General features: G+C 42.9%; 1 protein-coding gene across 1 annotated transcript in view; it reads left to right on the top strand.

The window, feature by feature from the left end:
* DNAJC13 (DnaJ heat shock protein family (Hsp40) member C13) overlaps positions 1-25,359 on the top strand; it is a 701,712-nt gene that overhangs the window by 200,380 nt on the left and 475,973 nt on the right. The window contains 3 exon segments of the mRNA XM_029587070.1: positions 9,606-9,685; positions 9,770-9,939; positions 17,858-17,957. Of these exon segments, the coding sequence (XP_029442930.1) occupies positions 9,606-9,685; positions 9,770-9,939; positions 17,858-17,957 (350 nt within the window).

Raw genomic sequence — 25,359 nt, 5'->3', positions numbered from 1 at the left:
AAAGAGGTCGCCATTTTGCCTGCCTGCTCGCCGACGCCATCTGCCCTGCTTTGTCACCTCGCTCTAGCTATAAGGCCAGACTGCGTGCATAGGCGACGGGCGTATATGTTAGGCGCCCGAAAATACTTGGGTGCATATTCGATAAAGGCGTACATTGAAGTCACCTTGATTCATGTTGATAGGCGCACGTTGCTACACGTTGCTGAGCGCACGCTGATAGGTGCCCGTGGCTAAGCACATGCTGATAGGTGCTCGTTGCTGGCGCACTCTGATAGGCGCCCGTTGCTGGTGCCCGGGAGCCCGTTCCTAGGCACCCGTTCCTCGGCGCCATTTCATAGGCGCACATTGATAAGCGCCCGTTGTTAGGCGCACGTTCCTAGGCGCCCGCTGATAAGTGCACGTTCCTAGGCGCACGTTGATTGGCGCAAGCAGACAGGCGCACGTGGATAAGCGCACAGCTTTCGCGCATATTACAAGGCGCATACTCCAGCTGGGAGGAGATAACAGACGAGATGGAGCGTAAGAGAGCTCATGCGTCCGCAGAGCCGGCACCTCCAGAATCAGGCATAAGAACTCTAAGCCTCTGCTCAGCATGCAACCTCAGAGCCACACTGAGCGAGGATTCAGACTCCCTATGTGCCCAATGTGAGGAGGCCCTGGGAGTTCCAGGCCAGGACTGGTCCCAGCCCAGCGTACTTGCCAGTTCCTCAGGGAACACCCCGGACTTAGCAGGCCGCGGTGAGCAGCCAGGGAACCCGAGAGACCTGGTGCCCCTAAGGCCAGATCCTGCTTCGCTCTCCTGGGTGGAATTATTCAAGGGGATTCATGCCTTTGTCAAGATGCAGTCTGATCCCCGAATGGGTCCATACGTACCGGATGACCCGGCCCCTGGACCCTCAAGACCTAGGCACGGCCACTCGCCACCCGGAAGCCCCACTTATGGGGATTCAGATTGCTCTGAGGAAGATGACGAGCCCCCTGAGGAGGGAGAACTTCCCTCTGGGATAGAACCATATCGGACCATGAGACGCTTCTTTCGGAAAGAGGATCTCCCAGGCCTGGTCTCTCAATGCCTGTCAGAACTGGCTATCCCGGGCCAGGACACCCCAGGGGAACCTAGAATGAACCCCCTGCTAGAGGGCCTGCGGCAAACGGCTCACCATTTTCCCCTCCTACAAGCAGCACAGCAGCTAATCGATCTGGAATGGAATGCGCCGGAGGCCTCATTCAAAGGGGGTCAGGCCTTGTCTGGCATGTACCCCCTGGACCCGGCGACCAAGGAGCTGCTGGCGTGCCCCAAGGTAGACGCCATAGTTAGCGCAATTGTGAAGCGCACCACCATTCCGGTGGAGGGGGGAGTGGCCCTCAAGGATGCACATGACCGGCGCATGGACGCCATTCTGAAACAGGCCTTTGAGGTGGCAGCCATGTCCCTGCGAATTGCAAACTGCTGCACCGTGGTGATGCGTTCCTGTTTATCACAAGCTAGGAACAACACCCCGGGAGAAGAAATGGAATCAGCTCTCTCGTTCCTCACTGACGCAGCCTCCGACCTAGTCCGTACGGCAGCCAAGGGAGTGTCATCCTCAGTGGCAGCCAGGAGACAGCTCTGGCTATGTAATTGGGCGGCCGGCTCTTCCTCCAAGACACGCCTCACAAGAATGCCCTTTAAGGGATCCCTCCTGTTCGGCAGCGATCTCGAGAAACTGGCTAATAGATGGGGCGCCTCTCCATTACCCCATCTACCAGAAGACAGGTCAAGGAGGAGCCAGCGTTCTTTTCCTAGGCCATCCAGAGGTAGAAACTCTCAGCGCTTCAACCCTTACAGGGCTCGCTACCAAGCACCTCGTTCTCAGGCCAGGAACCAGTCCTTTCGGCCTAAGCACAACAAGAGGAGAACCGGCTCGGGTTCGGGTCCCGGCCACACCCCACAATGAGATTCAGCCGACCCATCTGAGGGTGGAAGCCATAGGGTGCAGGCTAACCCTCTTCTACTGCAGGTGGGTCGAGATCACCTCGGACCAGTGGGTCCTCGCCATCATCCGAGAAGGGTACTATTTGGACTTTCTTTGGCTCCCGCCGGACAAGTTTGTGGAATCTCCTTGTCCACCCCTCAAGAGGGCGGCACTGGAGGTTACCTTGCAGAGGCTCCTGTCCCTAAAAGCCATAATCCCAGTGCCTGCATGGGAGAGAAATTCTGGGCATTATTCCATTTATTTCATAGTACCCAAGAAAGAGGGCACTTTCAGGCCCGTCCTGGATCTCAAGTCAGTCAACTGACACCTACAGGTCCCCAGCTTTCACATGGAAACTCTGCAGTCAGTCAAAAGTGCAATACAGCCAGGGGAGTTTCTCAAATCCCTGGTCCTGCCAGAAGCTTACTTGCCTATCCCAATCCATCGGGATCACCAGCGCTACTTACGCTTTAAAGTCTTGGGCCAACACTTCCAGTTCCGAGCTTTACCCTTCGGGTTAGCCACCGCGCCGCGGACCTTTACCAAGGTCATAGTAGTAGTGGTGGCGTCACTCAGGAAGGAAGGAATTCTCGTCCATCCCTACCTGGACGATTGGCTGATCAGGGCAAAATCACCAGAGGAGAGCCACCAGGCAACCAACAGAGTTATATCTCTTCTGGAAAGCCTAGGATGGGTAGTCAACACAAACAAGAGTTCCCTACAGCCTTCCCAGTCGCTGGAATACCTAGGAGTCCGATTCGACACCCAGGAAGACAAGGCCAGCCTGACCTCCCAGAGGAGATCAAAACTCCGGAATCGTCTGCAGGCCCTGCTGAGCACCACCCGGCCCACAGCTTGGGACTACCTACAGGTCCTCGGCCTCATGGCATCCACTCTGAAGGTGGTACCATGGGCGCGGGCTCATATGAGACCATTACAACGCTCCCTCCTATCTTGGTGGAGCCCACGATCACAGAACTACTCCTTACACCTACCTCTACCAGCCAGAGTGCGGAATCAGCTACGGTGGTGGTTGCAGCCCAGCCACACTAGCCGGGGGTCAAAAATGTCCTCCCCAACCTGGAACCCTACTCACTACAGATGCCAGCCGGAACGGATGGGGAGCACACTGCGAAGAACTAACCGCCCAAGGGCGGTGGAACAAAGAAGAGTCGGGGTGGAACATCAACAGACTAGAGGCACGGGCAGTCAGGCTAGCCTGCCTGCGATTTGCCCACAGACTTCGAAACCGGGCGATCAGAGTGATGTCGGACAACGCCACCATGGTGGCATACATCAACTGACAGGGCGGAACCAGAAGCCGACAGGTATCCTTAGAAATAACCCCCCATATGGCTTGGGCGGAGGCTAATCTCCAGGACATCTCTGCCGTCCACATCGCCGGGAAGGACAACACCACGGCAGACTTCCTCAGCAGAGAAAGCCTAAACCCGGGGGAATGGCAGCTGTCGCCCACAGCCTTTCAGATGATTGTGGATCAGTGGGGGACTCCGGGCATGGACCTACTAGCAGACGGGTCCAACGCTCAAGTACCCAGATACTTCAGTCGCAGACGAGATCCTCTCTTCCACGGGATCGACGCTCTAGTACAGCCATGGCCTCAGGGGATCCTGCTATATGCCTTTCCTCCATGGCCCCTGCTGGGCGCCATTATACACAAGATTTAGCAGCACAGAGGCCTAGTTCTTCTAGTGGCCCCGGACTGGCCAAGAAGACCCTGGTACGCAGACATGAGAAGACTGCTGGCAGGGAATCCACTACCCCTGCCTCCACACAGGGACCTGCTGCGGCAAGGTCCCATCCTCCACGAGGATCCAGCTCAATTCTCTCTTACGGTCTGGCCATTGAGAGGGCTCGACTGAAGAAAAAGGGATACTCTGGGCCGGTAATAGATACACTCCTCCGAGCTCGCAAGTTCTCCACATCACTAACATATATAAGGATTTGGAGAGTATTTGAAGCCTGGTGCGACACTCACAGCACCAATCCACATGCCGCTAAAATCCCTATCATTTTGGATTTCCTGCAAGATGGACTCCAGAAGGGTCTGTCCCTCAATTCCATCAAGGTTCAGGTGGCAGCGCTATCCTGCTACGGTTCCAGGAGTGAGGGCAGCAGCATTGCCACACACCCAGACGTTTCACGTTTCCTGAAAGGAGTTAAACACATTCGCCCACCACTGAAGTGGCCAGTGCCCCTGTGGGAACCTCAACCTAGTTTTGGAATTTTCAGCGGGACCTGCCTTCAGACCCCTTCGGGGCCTGTCCCTCCGTTTGTTAACCTTGAAGATGGTGTTCCTGCTGGCTGTATGCTCAGCACGCCGCATCTCAGAGCTACAAGCGCTGTCCTGCCGTGATCCATTTCTCAGAATCACTCCAGAGGCTATCCATCTTCACACGGTTCCTTCCTTCTTACCCAAAGTAGTTTCACACTTCCACCTCAACCAAACCATATCCTTGCCAACCACGGAAGGTTTGAAGAAGTCTGAAGAAGGTCGAATACTGTGCCATCTCGACATCGGCAGGCTGCTGTCCAGATACCTGGAAATGTCAGAAGCAGTACGAAAGACGGACCACCTGTTCGTCCTTCACAGCGGGAAGAAGCAAGGGGAAGCGGCCTCACGGGCAACCATCGCCCGCTGGATCAAAGAAGTTATCAAGGTGGCCTACGTAGAAGCGGGAAAACCACCACCTCTATGGTTCAAGGCTCACTCTACCAGAGCGCAGGCGGCCTCCTGGGCAGAAACTAGAATGCTGTCGCTGGCAGAGATATGTAAAGCGGCAACGTGGTCCTCCCTCCATACCTTCTCCAGATTCTACCGTCTGGACGTCCAGGCCAGGGAGGACACAGCATTTGCGAGGGCAATCCTAAACGGACCTCGGGCAGCCTCCCGCCCAGTCCGGGAGTAGCTTTTGTACATCCCACTTGTTTTGAGTCCATCTGCTACACGCTAGGAAATGTAGAGATTACTTACCTGATACTCTCGTTTTCCTTAGTGTATGCAGATGGACTCAGCATCCCGCCCGGCTGCCAGTATACATGTGGATTCACAGACTCACGGTAAGCCATGTTTTCATATATAGGGAATCCACCCTGCCGGGTGTCGACGCCTTCCGGTTGAGGACACTGGCGGTCTCCAGCTACTATCAATCGGTCAGGGTAATCCTGTTCATTTAATCGATCGGTCAGTCACACCTATATCCATAAAGCTTTTGCAAGGAAGATTACTGAATTGCTGCACTTCCTGCGGGGGTATATGTACCCCGTGCTGACGTCAGATCCGTCTCCAACTGCTAGCACGAGCACACTATACCCACTTGTTTTGAGTCCATCTGCATACACTAAGGAAAACGAGATTATCAGGTAAGTAATCTCTACATTTGTATCTATTAAATGTGAATTCTATAAAGAATCCTGTTTCCTTACTAAAGATCAGACCAATTAAAAATAATTACCTGAAAAATTTACTTTGGTATTACTTAAGCTCCCTTGACCTTACTTAAGGGTTCTGTTTTCACAAATGACTAAATATATCTAAATTATTTCTTTGTGTTCCTCTGCTAACCAAAGTCAAGTTATTCTAAGTGGTCCGACTCCCCCCCCCCCCCCCCCCCCCCCCCTCATTCATGGGTTAGTCTATAAAGTTAGAATGGAAGTTAGGGGTGGGGAAAGGCATTTCCTGCTGTACTTTCTCTCTAAACCTAAAAAGCAATACCCAGCAAAAAAAAAAAAGCAGTGCAAATATCCCTTTTTCAAAAATAAAAACAAAAGCAATTCAGGAAAAAAATGATCCCTCTTCAAAATAAGGTCTTAGCAGTTGAAATCAAGGTAAAAAAAAATTAGTTTGTAACTGAGCTCCTCCATTTCATTCATAGATAGCCCTTTATTAAAAACAATGATGCTCAAGGCAGTGGTACAAATTAATACAAATATGATATATAAAAATTTGTATAACACAAAACTAAATTCAAGATAGTGGTACAAAAATAAAGTGCAAACTTAAAGGTAACAAAACATAATAGAGGACAGCATATACCATTCTCAAACACCATTTAATTATATAATTAAAGCAACCAAATAGTTTACAAAAATAAAAACAGTTGCAGAAAGGTTCCTTTTTTTTAATGATTCCTAACACCACCTATCCTCCCTATCTCTTGTGAAGCACCAACTTATCCATATGCATTTGTCTATTCAGAAGGAAGTTTATAGATCAGCATGTGAAATTCCTGATTTTTCAACTTGCTTATGGTTACTAGGAATTGAAAATTAACAGATAACTCACAAATATTACACTACTGCTAAAGCACAATTTGGTAAACCGAAGACACAGTCCTCCTTAACCAACTTCCAATACAATCTTGTCCTCCTTAACCAACTTCCAATACAATCTTACGACATATTTTCTATCCCGAGATTGAAAAAAAGAGGTGGAGGTCTTCTACTTGTGGCCAAAAAGAAATTTAAATTATCATTACAAGTATCCAGCTGCTCTCAATCTTTTGAAGTCGCAATCTTCAAATCCTCCCAATTGCAAATTGGCCTCTTCTACTCCCCTCCTGGATGTTTAGATTCAGATCCCTCGCCCTTAATAGACTACATAGCCAAACACATAGACTCTGATTCACCAGCTGTTTTGATGGGAGATTTTAATCTCCATGTAGATACCATTCCACACTCATCCAACTGTGAAGCCTTCCTCAGTTCCCTTAACTCCATGGGATTCAAACAACTCATAAACGAACCCACTCATAGAGCAGGTCACACCCTGGACCTAATTTTTATAAATCAAAATTTCACCCTCAACTCCAACATTACCTGCCAGCCAATACCTTGGTCAGACCATAAGTTAATCAACTTATCTTTACAAAATCACCTAACAATTACTACAGGCCCCCAAAAATCCACAGTCCAATTCAGAAAAATCTGCAACCCAGACACCCTCATCGCCCAACTTACTCAAGAACTAAACCTAATGGACCTCACGGACACCAACTCTGCTTTAGCCTCATGGTCTGAAATCACAAACAAAGTTGCAGACATTACTTGCCCGCTAATCACCAAAACGATTCAGTCCAACAAGGATACAAAAAAACCTTGGTATACTCCAAAGCTCAAATCTATAAAGCGTGAACTTAGGTATAGAGAAAAGACTTGGCGCAAGAATCCTTTAACCTCAAACCTCATGGCCTTTAAAACCTTAATGCACCAATACAGATTCTCCATCCTACAGACAAAAAAGGACTTCTACTCGCAGAAAATTCATAACTTTATATTTGATCCAAAAGCCCTCTTCTCTTTAGTAACTTCTCTCACCAAACAACCCGTCTTCGCTTTCCCGGATGATAACACAGCAAGTAAAGCATCTGATCTTGCCACCTATTTTAAGAACAAAATTCCTAACCTCCTGGACCCTATCAAGAAAATGAAAGTCAACTCCTCACTTCATCTACTCCCCTCCCCTCCACAAATCACAGCAAGCCTTGAGACCTTTGAACCAGTCTCCACTTTGGAAATTGAAAACACTCTAAAAAGACTTAAACCTTCATCACACCCACTAGATGCTATTCCAGCCAACCTCCTCATTTCAATTGCCAAAGACATCTCTTACCCTATATCACAGATCATCAATTCCTCTTTATTACAAGGTCTCGTCCCCACTCCACTCAAACTCGCCATCCTTAAACCATTACTAAAAAAACCAAATCTTTCCCCAGACAATCCAGCCAACTTCCGCCCTATAGCCAATCTCCCAATTATCTCCAAAATCATGGAAAAATTAGTTAACAAACAACTAGCCGAATACTTAGAAAACAACAACATCCTCTCTTCTTCTCAATTTGGTTTCCGAAAATCTAGAAGTACCGAATCCCTCCTTTCATCACTTTCAGATAAAATTCTCTTGAACCTAGAAAAAAAACAATCCTCCCTCCTCATTCTACTTGACTTAGCAGCAGCTTTTGACACAGTGAACCATGATATCCTCTTGGATCGTCTAACAGAGATTGGCATAAAAAACACCGCACTCAATTGGTTCTCATCTTTCCTCCAGAATAGATTCTATAAAGTCAAGATAAACAGCAAAGAATCACCACCTTTCAGATCCACTATGGGAGTCCCGCAGGGTTCTTCTCTATCCCCAACATTATTCAATATTTATCTTCTCCCTTTATGCCATCTCCTCTCCAAATTTAACCTCATTCACTATGTTTATGCAGATGACGTCCAAATCCTTATCCCGATTAAAGATTCATTGCAAAACACCTTACAATTCTGGAATTCCTGTCTTCTATCTATCAATAACCTCCTAACAAATCTTAATTTGATTCTCAATTCCAACAAATCAGAGTTCCTGCTCATCACCCCAAATGGTAACTACTCCGCTCCCTACGCACACAACTTATCTCCTCCGGCCTTTTCCATTCAGGTCAGAAACCTTGGGGTCACCATGGATAATCTACTAAACTACAAAAGCTTCATTAACAATACCATAAAAGACTGCTTCTTTAAACTTCAAGTATTAAAGAGGCTAAGTCCACTCTTATACTTCCAAGACTTCAGATATGTATTACAAGCAATCATTTTCTCGAAGATAGACTATTGTAATTCTTTGCTGCTTGGTTTACCCGCAAACACTCTGAAACCTCTGCAAATGTTACAAAATGCCACTGCGAGGATCCTAACCAAATCTAATAAAAGGGACCACATTACTCCCATTTTAAAGAACCTTCACTGGCTCCCTATCAAACTCAGAATCCTCTATAAATCCCTATCAATAATCCACAAAGCCATCTATAACTCCACTCCAATGGACCTCACCATCCCTTTACAGCTTCACTCCACCTCTCGTCCGACTAGACAAGCTCAGAAAGGCACGCTAAGAGCCCATCCTCTCAAGACTTCACTTAGCAAAAGAGCTATTTCCACTGCTGGTCCTAATCTTTGGAACTCACTCCCACCAGACCTTAGAATTGAACAATCGACTCCCACCTTTAAAAAAAGACTAAAGACCTGGTTGTTCAACCAAGCATTCTCTTAAACTTAAACTCAATATCTAAGCTTTGATCTCCAGGACGGTCCACCACTTTGTATATAATTACTCTCCTTCCCCTTATTAAGTTATTATTATTTATTTTTTCCAAGTTCTATTTACCTTGTTCATTGTAAGACATTATTCTTTATACTGTCAATCTATTGTTATAATGTAAACCGAAGTGATTAGTAACTTTGTTACCAGAACTTCGGTATATAAAACTGTTAAATAAATAGGCAGGAAATACTATTGTCAAGTGCTGATACTCCCACCTCCTCCTTTGGCCTATTGGTTATCTGCAGGAATGTGCAGAACCGATAGGCCACAGGAGAAGATGGAAGCAGCAACACTTGAAAGATGCAATTTTAACTCCCCCCTTCACTGCAGCCTGATGGTGTCCAGAGTATGAGAAAAGGAAAATAGAACTTAGGGAGAGGATATAGAGTAAGAGCAATCAAAGCAGATTAAGGAGAGATAGATGTGAGAAAGAGAGAACGAAAGGGATTGAAGGCATTGGAAAGGAGGAGCTGCTTCACAGTGATATGTGACGGGATAATTTCATCCAAATCATTATCTTTTCTTTTGTGTCTTTGCAGATGGAAACTTTGCAGATGCAGTGTTCAGATTCAATGCTAACATTTCCTATAGTGGAGTTTTGCATGCAGTAACACAAGATGTAAGAAACCTTTTAATTTTCCCCACCCTTCTTGTTTCATTATAAAATTTTGAAAAATTAATGAGTTCTTTATTTGTAAACTAGGGTCTGTTTTCAGAAAACAAAGAGAAGCTGATCAACAATGCTATTACATCCTTACTATCTCAAGAAGGGGACCTTGCAGCATCAAATCTAGAACTTGAGAGTCAATTCCAAGCTGTAAGGCGATTAGTAGCTTCCAAAGCTGGTTTTCAAGCCTTCACACAATTGCCAAAGTAAGTAACGTATTCAGTTCTACATGCCTTAATCTTTCATGCTGTGTGTTGTTTTTTTGCAGTCAAATTTACAGATACAAAGGCATTTTTTTTAATTTTAAAGACAGCATCCAGTTTCATCAGTAATTCTTTTAAGGATAATATTCTTCAATACATTCTCGGGGGTCCTTTTAAACTAGAACAAGGGGGAAAGCAGACAGTCACTCAGCAGTGCATGGTTCGGAGAAATGTATCCTTAAAGGATACTAATGAAACAGAGTTAGGAAATCCCAACAGAGAAGTTCCATTAAAAGCAAACATAGTCCACGTGCCGATATGTAAAAAATCACCGAAGCTAATGATTTCCGAATTACCCCTAAAACTGAAAAGCAGGTTGTTAATACAAACAAAAAACACACTTTGAAATGTCTGTATGCCGATGCCAGAAGTCTAAGAAATAAGATGGGAGAGTTGGAGTGTATAGCAGCAAATGATGAGATTGAAATAATCGGCATCACGGAGACTTGGTGGAAGGAGGATAACCAATGGGACAGTGCTATATCGGGGTACAAATTAAATCGCAATGATGGGGAGGATCAACTTGGTGGGGGTGTGGCACTTTGTCTGGGAGGGTATAGAGTCCAACAGGATAAAGATCATACAAGAGACTAAATGCTCAGTAGAATCTATAAGGGTAGAAATCCCATGTGTGTTGGGTAAGAGTATAATGATAGGAGTATACTACCGTCCACAAGGACAAAATGGTCAGACAGATGATGAAATGCTTAGAGAAATCAAGGAAGCTAACCAATTTGGCAGTGCAATAATGGGAGATTTCAGTTGCCGATAAACACGTTGTACAATTGTGTTTCAATTTTAATGTGTGTATTTTGCTAGATATTTATATTTTTATTAAATCTATTAGGGACCATCATAACACCCGTGGTCTACACGCATTTTATGCCTGTGTTCTCAGCCACATCGGGTCATCTTTAATCATCGGTCCTAAAATAATATCTGAACAATCTTTTTGCACTTTTGATCCCGGTTTTCCAGAATAAGGACATGGCGGCAAAACCGGAAATGTCGTAAACTTTGGACACATATGTGGAGTTCAGAAAGTACCTTAACCAAACCATTTTTCAAGCATATTCATAGTCCCTGAAGCAGCAACACTGCAAAACGTACGTTGGACTGGACTTGGGCGAACAGCGCGGCGGCGCTGGGACCGGACTTGTGCGGCAGCGCTAGTAAACAGCAAACCAGGATCAGACCCGTGCGGCAATGCAGTAACGCCAAAAAGCAGGCAATAAATTGCCTTTGTGCGGCAGTAGAAGCATCTGAATTGGACTCATATGACTGCGAGACCCCGCTACACTAAGGGAAGTACCCATTCCACATATTATATTAAAGTTTCTTCACATTATTATAAAAACATTAAAAAGTGCAAAAAGATTGTTCATTTTAGTACCAATGATTAAAGATGACCCGATGTGGCTGAGAACACAGGCATAAAATGCGTGTAGACCACGGGTGTTATGATGGTCCCTAATAGATTTAATAAAAATATAAATATCTAGCAAAATACACACATTAAAATTGAAACACAATTGTACAACGTGTTTATTAGCAGTGCTCACATAATCGTATCTTGAATAAGTTTTGGATATTGTTGGTAGATTTCAGTTGCCCCAATATTGACTGGGTAAATGTAACATCAGGACTTGCTAGAGACCTAAAGTTCCTGGATGTAATAAATGACTGCTTTATGGAGCAATTGGTTCAGGAACCAACAAGAGGGAGCTATTTTAAATTTAATTCTTAGTGGAACACAGGATTTGGTGAGAGAGGTAATGGCGGTGGGGCCACTTGGCAACAGTGATCATAACATGATCAAGTTTAAACTAATAACTGGAAGGGGGACAATAAGTAAATCTGCAGCTATAACACTAAACTTTCAAAAGGGAAACTTTGATAAAATGAAAGGTGCAGCTGCAAAGGTTAAAAGTGTTCAACAGGCAGTCCATATGTATTCCACACATTAAGAAAGGTGGAAAGGCAAAACGATTACATCATGGTTAAAAGGTGAGGTGAAAGAGGCTATTTTAGCCAAAAAACATCCTTCAAAAATTGGAAGAAGGATCCATCTGAAGAAAATAGGATAAAACATAAGCATTGCCAAGTTAAGTGTAAAACATTGATAAGACAGGCGAAGAGAGAATTTAAAATGAAGTTGGCCATAGAAGCAAAAACTCAGAATAAAAACTTTTAAAAATATATTCGAAGCAAGAAACCTGTGAGGGAGTCGGTTGGACCATTAGATGACCAAGGGGTGAAAGGGGCTCTTAGGGGAAATAAGGCCATTGCAGAAAGACTAAATGAATTCTTTGCTTCCTTGTTTACTAATGAGGATGTTGGGGAGATATCAGTTCCAGAGATGGTTTTCAGGGGTAATGAGTCAGACGAACTGAACGAAATCACTGTGAACCTGGAAGATGTAGTAGGCCAGATCGACAAACTAAAGAGTAGCAAATCACCTGGACCACATGGTATGCTTCCTAGGGTACTGAAGGAACTAAAAAATGAAATTTCTGATATATTAGTTAAAATTTGTAACCTATCATTAAAATCATCTATTGTACCTGAAGACTGGAGGGTGACCAATGTAACCCCAATATTTATTTTTTTGAAGGGGTTAATAAACATGTGGATAAAGGTGAACCGGTAGATGTAGTGTATTTGGATTTTCAGAAGGCGTTTGACAAAGTCCCTCATGAGAGGCTTCTAAGAAAACTAAAAAGTCATGGGATAGGAGGCGATGTCCTTTCATGGATTACAAACTGGTTAAAAGACAGGAAACAGAGAGTAGGATTAAATGGTCAATTTTCTCAGTGGAAAAGGGTAAACAGTGGAGTGCTTCAGGGATCTGTACTTGGACCAGTGCTTTTCAATAAATATATATATAAATGATCTGGAAAGGAATATGATGAGTGAGGTTATCAAATTTGCGGGTGATACAAAATTATTCAGAGTAGTTAAATCACAAGCGGATTGTGATACAGTCAGGAAGACCTTGCAAAACTGGAAAATTGGGCATCCAAATGGCAGATGAAATTTGATATGGACAAGTGAAAGGTGTTGCATATAGGGAAAAATAACCCTTGCTGTAGTTACATGATGTTAGGTTCCATATTAGGAACTACTACCCAGGAAAAAGATCTAGGCATCATAGTGGATAATACTTTAAAATCGTCGGCTCAGTGTGCTGCAGCAGTCAAGAAAGCAAACAGAATGTTAGGAATTATTAGGAAGGGTATGGTTAATAGAACGGAAAATGTAATAATGCCTCTATATTGCTCCATGGTTAGACCGCACCTGGAATACTGTGTACAATTCTGGTTGCCGCATCTAAAAAAAAGATATAGTTGCTATGGAGAAGGTACAAAGAGGGGTAACCAAAATGATAAAGGGGATGGAACAGCTCCCCTATGAGGAAAGGCTGAAGAGGTTAAGGCTGTTCAGCTTGGAGAAGAGACAGGTGAGGGGGGGATATGATAGAGGTCTTTAAGATCATGAGAGGTCTTGAACGAGTAGATGTGAATCAGTTATTTACACTTTCGAATAATAGAAAGACTAGGGGGCATTCCATGAAGCTAGCAAGTAGCACATTTAGGACTAATCGGAGAAAATTATTTTTCACTCAACGCACAATAAAGCTCTGGAATTTGTTGCCAGAGGATGTGGTTAGTGCAGTTAGTGTAGCTGGGTTCAAAAAAGGTTTGGCTAGGTTCTTGGAGGAGAAGTCCATTAAAGGCTACTAATCAAATTTACTTAGGGAATAGCCACTGCTATTAATTGCGTCAGTAGCATGGGATCTTCTTAGTGTTTGGTTAATTGCCAGGTTCTTGTGGCCTGGTTTGGCCTCTGTTGGAAACAGGATGCTGGGCTTGATGGACCCTTGGTCTGACCCAGCATGGCAATTTCTTATGTTCTTATGAGTCTTATGGAGAATCATGTTTGGCATCTCCCACCAATGCCCCTTCAGGTGCATTGTCTTTAACTTTATTAAAATTTATGACTTGCTTAACATGAATGGGGGTCAATGGCTTCTGTGTTGGACGTTGCTGCCAGGACGAGGGCGCACATGCAGCTCCTTTACCAATCCTTGCTCTACTGGTGGAATCCATGGTCACAGGAGTACATGGTGAGACTCTACTTGCCATTGGCTGTGAGTGTCCAGTTGCAGCAGTGGTCACAAGCAGATCTTCCAGGAAGGGGGGTTTCCTTGGAGACCCAGGGCTGGTTAGTGCTCACAACGGATATGGGCCTTCTGGAAGGGGGTATTCACTGTTGAGTTGGTGGTGCAAGGTCGCTGGAGTGCCAAAGAGTGGCAGTGGACCATCACTTGATTGGAAGCTCGCTGAGCGGCTGAAAGTCCGCGCAGTAAAGATAATACTGGACAGTGCCACACTGGTGGCCTACATCAAGCATCGAGGCAGAACCAGAAGCCAACAGGTGTCTGTGGAGGTAGATGTACTCATGATGTGAGCAGAGCAATATCTCCAGGATATATCCATCTCCCACATTGCCAGGAAGGACAAATATTAGGCTGACTTCCTCAGCAGGTAGGACTTGGACCTTGGAGAGTAGGAGTTGGCAGACAAAGCATTTCAACTCCTAATAGCGTACTGAGGCCAGCTGTATCTGGATTGCTGGTGACTGCCAGCAACATGCAGTTTCCATGGTTCTTTAGTTGCAGAAGGGATCCGAGAGTGTTGGGTATCAATGCTCTCGTTCAGGTCTGGTTGTGGAGCAGGGTGTTATATGCCTTTCTGCCATGGCAGAGTATAAACAGGCTTATTTGGAGGATTGCAAGTCAGACAAACTATTTCTGCCATGGTATACCAATCTTTAGAGACTACTGGTGGACAGTCCTCTCAGACTGCCACTCTGGGAGGATCTAGTGTATCAGGGGCCCATGCTGCATGACGATTGGGTTGGTTTTTGTCTTACGGTTTGGCCTTTGAGAGGGCTTGGTTGCTGGAGCATGGTCATTCTGTAGGGATTCCCGCTTTGCACTGGGCCAGGAAATTTTCTACATCTCTAGCTTATGTTGGAGTTTGGAGAGTATTCGAGAGCTGATGTGAGGAGCAAGGTTCTCATCCTCTCGAGCTTGAAATTCCACTGATACTGGAATTTTTATAGGAAGGTCGCTTAAAGGCTTGACCCTTAATACTCTGAAGGTGCAGGTAGCAGCTCTTGCTTGTTCTAGGGAAGCATGTCAAGGGTAGAACATAGTCTTCCCATTGAGATGTGTCCAAATTTAAGAAGGCAGTTAATCAGCTACTTCCTCCCTTGTGGCTACCGATGCCTCTTTGGGTCCTTAATCTAGTCTTGAATTTTTTTCAGTGGGTCCTACTTTTCGGTCACTGTGTAGTCTCTCTCTTTGTGGATGCTCACTTTCTGGTAGCAGTCTGTTCGGCACGTTGCAATCTCCTTATTATGAGCCATTTCTATGAATGACTCCAGGGGTGGTACAGGTTAAGACTTGTACCTTCCTTTTTGTCCAAAAGTGGTTTTGGAGTTTCATTTGAATCACTTTCCCTGCCCATGCTAGACAGGGATAGAGATGAGTACGATTATCATCTGTTGCATGCCTTGGATGCCAAGCAGTATCTAATGCGGTACTTAAAGATTATTAAATCTTTCAGGCTGTCTGATCATCTGTGTGTGCTCCATGATGAAGATAAACTAGGTGAACTGGCAATGCGGGCAACTATAGCTTGTTGGGCATGGCCACCTATGTGGTTGCCGATGTCCCCTTGCCCAGTCAGGTTAGTGCACCTTCTGGCAGTATTGTGGGCAGAGCCTCAGTTGTCTCCTGTCAAGATTTGCTGAGCACTGACATGGTGGTCCTTACACACTTTCTCCAAGCATTTCCACTTGGACTTGAAGGCTACGGAGAACACAGATTTCGCACATACGATGTTGACGAGACCGCAGGCAGCCTCCCACCCTTTTTGGGAGTAGCTCTGGTACATCCCAGTGGTGTGGATTGGCCTGCCAGAGAGCAGAGAAAGAAGTTACTACTTACCTGATGATTTCCTTTCCTATAAGGAAGGTAGGCCAATCTACAACCCACCCTGGGCTGCCTACTTGTTTTTTGTTTCTCTTGTAGGTCGGGTGATGAGTGTTATGTGCCTGAATTTGTTTGATGGACTGGTAAGTTCCATAAACAGCCCCTAGGATTAGTCCATTTTAATTCTTTTTTTTTTTTTTTTTTGTGAAACAATTTTTATTGGGTTTTGTCAAAAACATATAACACAGAGACAGGTGCATTTTAATTCTTTTAACTGAGCTCAATTTTACCAATTGGTTGGAATCATGCATGGTTGATTAAGTCATGTTCAAGTATAATCAGTTTGTCCACAGTTTGACTTTTCCAGAGAATACCGGCGGGCTGATATTGGGGCAGGGCTATATGTCCGTGACATCAGCAAGTCACCTTTACTCAGTCTCCATCTGCTGGTAGATTTGCATAACCCACTGGTGTGGATTGTCCTGCCTTTTTAGAGGAAAGGAAATTATCGGTTAAGTAGTAATTTCTCCTTTTTAGTATTCTTTGTAATTTGCCATTAATGGGGTATTGTGTATAGAGTGAGGAGGGAAAATAATGCATGTTCATTTAATAATAAGGCTGTAACATGATAAAATGTGGAAAAAATGAAAGGATCTGAATATTATCTGAATGCACCTAGTAGAGAAAATCTTGGTAAAACTCATGATTTCCAATTATGTGGAAATGATCATTCAGTAAACCAGTAAGGTTGAGTTTTTCCCTGGTCTTAATTATGCAAAATTAGTGATCTTAGCCCTATCTCATCATTCATTCTCTAGCCTTCTCAGCTTAGATGTTGATGGGGATGTAATTCAATAATTTTTTTTTAAACAAAGTATCTCAAGTTCTTCTGACTTTTAGAAAGTAATCTGTAAGGAGGTCTTATGTTTTCAAATGGAAGAAGCTTTCCATCTGGTGTGAAGGTAGAGCCCTATATCCCTTATTTGATCCATATAAAAACTGCATGAATGCCATCTTTAGCTCTGATTCTGGCCTCAAAATCAGTTGTTAGGATACACGTCAGTACAATTGGCATCTGTTTTTATTCGATATGTTCGATGTAAACCGCCTCCCCGGCGATAGTTATCTCTGTTAAATGTGAACTGGAGTGATATGTATTGTATACAGGAACTTCCGGTATATAAAAACAAAAAATAAATAAATAAAATAAATTTATTTGTTACTACCATGTAAAAGGAAATCCTGTGTGGCATTTGCTTTAGTTATAGTCCTTCAGTATCATGGGACAGGAATATCGTTCTATCCCAGCTGATGAAAGTCCCCTATGAGCCCACGCACATGACCTGGAAGTTCTGGATTGTCCATGTTTAAAAAAAAAAAAAAAAAGCCATAAAAAGGGGATTTCCAAGTATAAACATGTTTTCGACATGGGTGAGTGATCTTATGTTGTCGTCCTCTTCCTCGTTTTGGTTGAAGATGGCACTTAGCTAGAGAATACCATTTCTGTGACTGGGAACCTGCTTACCTGTAATTGCTGTATTTTGAAGACAGCAGTTCACCAGTCAAACATAGTCTCCTTCCTCCCCTTGGGAGTTATGTCTCTTCTTTAAACTTGGCTAAAATGGAAACTGAAAGAATCTGTGGAAACAGCACACTGCAGAAAATCCTACAAATGTACAGTGAAGACTTTTTGTCTATCCAAGAATGCTCTGGAAAGTTCTTTCTGCTCTGCACGTAATCAGGTAACCCACTTATGTAACTGGTAAGTTGCTATCTTAAAAGAATACCTGTTTACAGATATGCAACTTTGCTTTCTTGTTGTATTTGATAAATGTATATCCTGTTACCTGTCTTTAAAAGGTTTCGGGAGCGTCTAGGAGTGAAGGTGGTAAAAGCTCTAAAGAGGAACAATGATGGGGTGACCCATGCTGCTATCGATATGCTGTGTGCGCTCATGTGTGTAAGTCTTATGTTTCACTTAAATGTTAGTATCCAAGACACACTGTTTCTAAGATTGTTTCCTTTTGTGAACCTTTTGGCCAGATTTAAGGGATTTCTTCTATTTTATATTCATGACATAATGTTTTGTAATGGTTATGCTTTTTTTTTTGTTTTTTCAGAAAATATTTCTTACTATTTAAGAACAGTGTTTAGTTCTAAAATCTGTACTGTTAAACCCTAAAAAAGAAATAGCATGTATCTCCCACTAAGTTTATGAAAACTAGGCTTGATACTATTTGCTGTGGCAATAAAAATGTCTACATGTAGCAAACTTTATTGCTAAATTCTACTGAAAAAATACCCTGTAAAAATGGCACTTTGATACTTTCAAGCATCAGGATCCAATCTTTTGATAGCCACAAAAATATTGTGTAGTATCAAGCTATCACCAGGCACTCCAACAAAGGAATATTTATTTCAAAACCATCAAACAAATATAATGAACAGACTGAAGTGTCAGTTCTATGCTGGAACTTTCATAAAGGTAAGAATTGTTTTGATATAATTTTTAAATGAACAATTTCTTATTGAAGTACATGATGACTGATTGTTAATGTGCCATTATGACAGTTTGTTTCCTTGTTATATGCTGTGTGATAAGCTTTAATTAGTCTGGCCCTTTGTTTTTCTGTAATAGTTACTGAGTCTGAGAAAACCCAGTTAAGGCAGGCTTTCCAGGCCTTCTTTTAAACAAGATGTAATAAGGATTGTAATTATTGATGTTTGCGTTCTTTTTAGCCTAATGATAACAGAATTCATACAGTATGGGAGCAACAGTTCACGTAGATGGTTGATGTGACCCTTTCATACCAGCATGGAGGACTTCTCTAAAATTTTGTAGTAGAAGGTTGCTGCTGAGCCTGCTGTGCCTCAGTTTTCTTATTTCTTATTGAAGGAGGACATTTTGCCAGGCTGCTGCCTTTTTTAAGCTTCAGGAGTTTTTTCTCCTTTGGTGCACAGAAGGCTTTTCTTCTGATCAAACTTCTTCACTTTTCATCCTTTTGGTTGAGATGTTTAACACATTTCCAATATTTTTTCTTTTTTTATGCTCAGCTTAGCTTTGGCTCCACTGAAATATATTTGGTGCTTGCAATCTGTTTGATTGGTTTTTTTTGCTGTGTCCTTCGAAATGTTCATCTTTTGACATCCCATCTATAAGTTTCCAAATTGACTGAGAAGCAAGCTAGTGATTTCAAGTATTGCTCGAAGTGTTGTAAGATGACGTCCCTTAGAGATTGTCATGAGGAGTGCCTTAGATGTTAAGGGTAAATCCACATCATCCAAGGATGTGGCTTATGTGCTAAGATGTTGCCATGAGTAATTGGGGCCTAAAAAATGTCCCAGATAATAAATTATTTTATATATATATATATATATATATATATGTTTATGTATAGAAGGTAAAGACCTCATATAATACTGTGCAGAGTACCCAAATGTGCACTCACATTTCCATGTGGTAAATTCCACAGCACAATTTATGTTGGCATATCATTTTTGCCATCCAACATTTATAATCATTGGTCCAAACCCTCAGTTTTTTAAATTTTTTTGTGAACAAGCAATCTTTCTTAAACTTTTTTGTTTGTTTATGGATTGTAGCCAATGTAGCAATGCGATATTGCAAACATGTAGCACAGCGAGCTGCCCGACATGGCTCGTGTTTCGTCAGCTGCTTCCTCAGGGGCTCTCTGTGTAGAAATTTTTATTTTCGTGAGATTTTTCTCCAAATTGGCTTGTAGCAACACGCACAGCGTTTCCTCAGAGTAACATGATATGCCAACATAAATTGTGCTGTGAAATTTACCACGTGGAAATGTGAGTGCACATTTGGGTACTCTGCACAGTATTATATGAGGTCTTTACCTTCTATACATAAATAAATAAATATATATATATATATATAAATTTATTATCTGGGACATTTTTTAGGTTCCCACCAGCGTCTGTTTGTGTTGTTTTGTATTTAGTTGTTGCGGGTTACAGCACATTTGCAGTTTATTTGGAGTATGAGTAATTGGGGAACAGCATGTTTTCCTTATTATAAGTAAGTCCATCTTGAAGCTGACCTTGAAAACAGCTAAAACATCCCTGAAAGTTGAAACTGTTTGCGATGGTGGCCTTGTTGAAGTATTCCTCATTGACTTCATCTGCTCTGATGAGGATAGGCTCTGAAAACAAATCCTGTTTCTCTATGATCTAAGTCACTATTACAGGGACTCAAAGGATTCAACTTGTGCATCAGAAATCAAGCAACAAGCCTTAAGAAGTTTTGGCATCTTGATGTTTGCTGTTAATACAGGGCTCCGAAGGCTGGGAATGTTTGACATGCCCTATGCTGTGAAGCAGTGGCACCAGAGGACTGTCCCGTCTCTGGTCTGTGCTATTCTCCCAAGGGCTAAGATCATCCAGGCTTCAGGCAATTTCCCTTCAAGGTTTTTGTGAACATCTAGGCCCCTACAAAAGTTACATAGATTTTGATACTTGAAACTTTCCATTTGGAGATGGACAAGTTTTCGCCTTACATCTCAATGGTATTGTGAACCTTATATCAGTACTTTGACCTGCCTCCAGTGATTTCATTATGGATGTTGGCTATTTCAATTTTGACTCCAGATCTCTTCCCCAGTGCTGAGCACATCTGGAGCGGAATCACCTTGAGCAGATGGTGCTCATCTTTCCAGTTCTAGACAGACTGTTTATAAACCTGTAATTCCTGATCTGGCTAGGCATCCAAAATGTTGACATTCAGTGGAGGAGAAGATACTGTTTTTTTTTATTTGTGTAGTTCTCCCGAGTGGTATCTAGAAACTTGCAGTTTCTCACCATAGTTTTCATATGGAGGAGTATTCTTACTTTTCCAACAAGGAAGTAAGGAGAGTGTACCTATTTAGTACATCACAGGAGAGAAAAGACGAGTGCCCATTCAGTAGTACATCCAAGGCATAAGAAGGAAAGCATAGAGCTTTAGACTGCTGGTGTCCAGGGGTAACTTAGAAAATAGAGGAATCCTTATAGCCCATCCAGTAGAAGATCCTACCAGTAAGGAGCAAGGGGATCTTGAGAGAGTGGGGTTTGTGAAAGTAGTATGGAGGATGCAACTTCATCTCCTAAGAAATGTACTTTGTGTCAAATAATTTCTCCTGAAGAGTTTATTTAAAACATTATTTATTGGAACGTTATCTGAGACTCAAGACTTTTTTGTTTAAGTACAAGTAGAAGATCTCCAAGAGCCCTGGAGTATATCCTCCCCTCTTGAGAATGAATCCACTGTTGCAGCCTTGGTAGTCCTAGTGAAAAGTCCTCTCTTTGCAGTGAGGTCATGGGAAGGAAGCTACACTAGATTATCATCCCATATAATTAGGGCTTCTGATGCTGGGTTTTAACCAATAAACCCTGATTTAAAAAAAACAAAACAAACAACCCTGATGCAAAAAAAATAAAATAGATGTTTATTAGATAAACACGAGAAAAATACCAGTTCCCCTAGTGTTCTCACACCCTTCTTTGCCTACCCTGGATCCTCTGCTTTGTTCTTTTGCCTTTTCCAAGCTAAAGACTCCTCAGCTGCACAAATGTGTGTATTTGATTCAATCGGAAAAGGTACCCGTGCTATGGAAACACAAAAAAGCTTTTTGGTACACTCAAAGAACTCCTAAATAACTGGAAAATAAACACCTAAATTTCCAATTTATAAACACCTAAAATCAGAAGTATCACTTATAATACATTACCTGCAGAGTGAAGTGCAAACTGTTTAAGTTTAACCGTGACGAGAAACCAGAACAATTTAACTCCCTTATGGCTGGAGGAAGAAGAGAATGAGATACATTTAGTATGTTCAGGCCATGTACATTTTGGATAGCAGCACAAACCTCTGTCATCTCCATTGATCTCTGCAAGACAAGCATGGCTGTGGCCTCAGGCTGTAGAGAGGACATGCAGGATGGGTTTGCTGATTTGCTGTGCTCATGGAGCAGCCTCTTTGGGAAATTGATGGAAAGTATATATCTCATCAAAGACCATCAGAACACATTTAATTTCCATTTCTGACCCTCCTATTCCTGGATTTCAGATTAAGTTTTTTTTGTTTTTTTTTAAATTGTTTACACAGAATCTCTTGCCCCAAAGGGGACAGCTTGAGATACTGCTAGCATGATAAAAAAAAAAACAAAAAACCTCTTAAGACTTTAATGGCTATCCAGTCAAAACAAGAATCAACATTAAGACTGAATGCAGAGGTGGTGGCCAGTCTGTCAGTTCAAGTTCTAGAAGACCAACTTGTTGGGGAGAGGCTGAGGGTTTTTTTTGCATAAGTTTGGCCCTTGGTAACAGACTGCTAGACCTCTGGATTGTCCTGGTCAGGTTGAGTCTTTGGAATCCATTTGAACTGTCTTCCTAAGTGGGTATTCTTTCCCACTTTCCTCTAGGGCAAACTGAGATTGGAAATCTCCTCCCTGCCCACCCATGTAGTCGAACCTGTCTTTCACCACAAGAGAGAGAGGGAATTTTACTCCAGGTACCTTCTGGTTTCCAAGAAAACTTGGGGATTCAGACCCAGCTTGCAGCTGAAGGAACTGAAAACCCTGTTTAAGATTGTAGTGTTTTGAGGGTCGCTGACAGACAAATATTAAATAAATTAATAGACTAAAAGTACTTTAAATTAGCTTTACATTCCTACTCCCTTAAAAATTTTAACTCTATAACAAATCAACAAAATTATGATAGTCCATCAGCAAGAGGGATGCTTTCCTGCCTTTTGCTCAGAGTGCTACATGTATGATCTCCCAGCTGGTGAGAGGTTGTATGTGTGCACTAGGTGCAAAGAGCTCCTAACCCTCCGAGAATGAGTCCAATCTCTGGAGGCTAGAGTGGCAGACCTGGAGGAGCTAAGAGACAGATATACAGAGGAGACCTTCAGAGACATAGAGAAGTCGCACCTCCAATCTGCTGTGCTGCCTTGGAAGAGAAAGATCACCTAGAAGGAGAGCATCACCTTGGTGAGGCAGGAAGCAATCCTGTAGCTAGGACCTGCATTCAAGATGATGTAGTATCCTCTCGCACAGAGGATATATCTCCAGGGGCACATGCTAAAGAGGGAAAGGTTATGATGACTGTTATAGTTAATTTATTAGGAAGGTAGATGGGTGGGTGACTGGACATGAGGATCACTTGGTAATTTGCTTGCTTGGTTCAAAAGTGGTGGACCTGACATGTCACATAGGAGTTTAGATAGTGCTAGGGGTAAGCCGGCTGATTTGATGCATGTGGGTACCACTGACATAGGAAAGTGAAGGAGGGAGGTTCTGAAAGCCAAATTTAGGATTTTAGGTAGAAAGTTAAAATCCAGAACCTCCAGGGTATCATTCTCAGAAATGTTCCCCAATCAGGACTCCAGAGCCATGCAGAGCTCTAGAGTCTCAATGTGTGGATGAGATGATGGTGTAGGGAAGAGGATTTTAGATTTGCTAGGTACTGGGCATCATTTTGGGGGAAGGTGGGGGTGTGTGTGTGACCCCTTTTCCAAAAGGATGGGCTCCACTTTAACCAGAGTGGAACCAGGCTGCTGGCACTAACCTTTAAAAAAGAGAGCAGCAGAGAGGAGAGGAGAGACTACCAATTCAAAAACGGTGCACATCGTCACAAATAGTATGATGGATAATCCGTGGTGGAGGTTTTGGTTGCTTATTGGGGTGGGTATTGTTACTAAACAGGAGGCCAACATCACTACTGTACTGTTTGTTCTCTTGTTGCTATTATTTTTGAATATGTTGCAGTGCTAGTGGAAATGCTTGTCTTTACAATAAAAATGATTTTGCAAAAAAAAAAAAAAAAAGCTTTTAAACTAAATGATGTGGGAATTCGGACAGTCGTTCAGATGCACATGATTTGGAATAATGTATCTTTGAAGGATGCTAAGAGAATAGGGAAATTAGGGCATCCCAGTAGAAAGGTTGCAATAAATGCTAAAGTGGACCATGTGTCTTTAAATAAAGAGCAGATAGCATAGAAAGATCCCAGATTGTCTCTGTTAACTGATAAGCAGGTTATTACAAACAAAAAACATACTTTGAATGTATGGGCAGCATCAGCTCTAGGAAAAGTCCTGTTGGTTCCAAATTTTTTCCATTTAATAATGATGGATGGTACTGTGTTTTTCAGCACCTTAATTGCTGCAGCAATTTTTTTATACCCTTCCCCAGATCTGTGCCTCAAAACAATCATTTGATTTCATATCTTTAATTTTGGTCTGACATGTACTATCAACTGCTAGACCTTATATAGATGGGTGTGCACTTTTCCAAATCATATCCAATCTATTGAATTTACCACAGGTGGACTCCAGTCAAGTTGGAGATACATTTCAAGGATGATCAATGGAAACAGGATGTACCTGACCTCAAATTTGAGTGTCATAGCAAAGGGTCTGAATACTTACGTAAATGTGATATTTCAGTTTCTTTTTTAATTTGCACAAATTTCTACAAACCTGATTTTGCTTTCTCATCATGGGGTATTGTGTGTGGATTGAGGAGGGAAAAATGCATATTATCCATTTTAGAATAAGGCTGTAGTGTAACAAAATGGGAAAAAAGTAGGGGTTTGAAGATTTTCTGAATGCACTGTTCTCTGATGCACATAGTAGAGTAAATCTTGATAAAACTCAGAAGGGATCAGAGTTCTATGGGACTTCTAACCCTTTTTTGGCTCAGACAGATTTGATTTCCAATTATGTGAGAATAATCACACAAAAAAAGCAGTAAGGTTGGGTTTTTCCTTGGTCTTAATTTATGCAAAATCAATTATCTTAGCCCCATCCCATCATCCAGTCTCTAGTTAGTGCTTCATGAAAATCTTGTCTTAGAAAAGGCAATGCCTATTACTTTCCAATGCAGGGGAGGTGTGCCTGCTTAATTGATATTTTGTTAGTCCTGGATATTTACTCCGGAAGATGGATCGCCTGTTTGTCGTCCATGGTGGAAATAAGCAGCATGCTTCAGCTTCGCGTGCTACAATTGCTCGCTGGATTAAGGAGGTGGTCTCTACAGTGTATGTGGCTGCTGAGAAGTTGTTGCCTACTCAGGTTCAGGCTCATTCCATTAGGGCTCAAGCACTGTCATGGGCGGAGGCTAGATTGTTGTCCCCTGTCAATATCTGCCGAGCTGCGACGTGGTCTTCCTTACACACGTTTTCCAGGTTCTATCGTCTGGATGTGCAGACCTAGGAGGACACAGCCTTTGCGCGTGCAATGTTGACTGGACCACTAGCAGCCTCCCATCCTGTTAGGGAGTAGCTTTGGTACATCCCACTGGTCCTGAGTCCATCTATCTACGGATTAGAAAATGGAGAAATTACTTACC

This window comes from Rhinatrema bivittatum, chromosome 2 (genome assembly GCF_901001135.1).
Source record: "Rhinatrema bivittatum chromosome 2, aRhiBiv1.1, whole genome shotgun sequence".
Lineage (NCBI taxonomy): Eukaryota > Metazoa > Chordata > Amphibia > Gymnophiona > Rhinatrematidae > Rhinatrema > Rhinatrema bivittatum.
The sequence above is the reverse complement of the archived record's forward strand: the minus strand, read 5'-3'. Positions and strand labels throughout refer to the sequence as shown.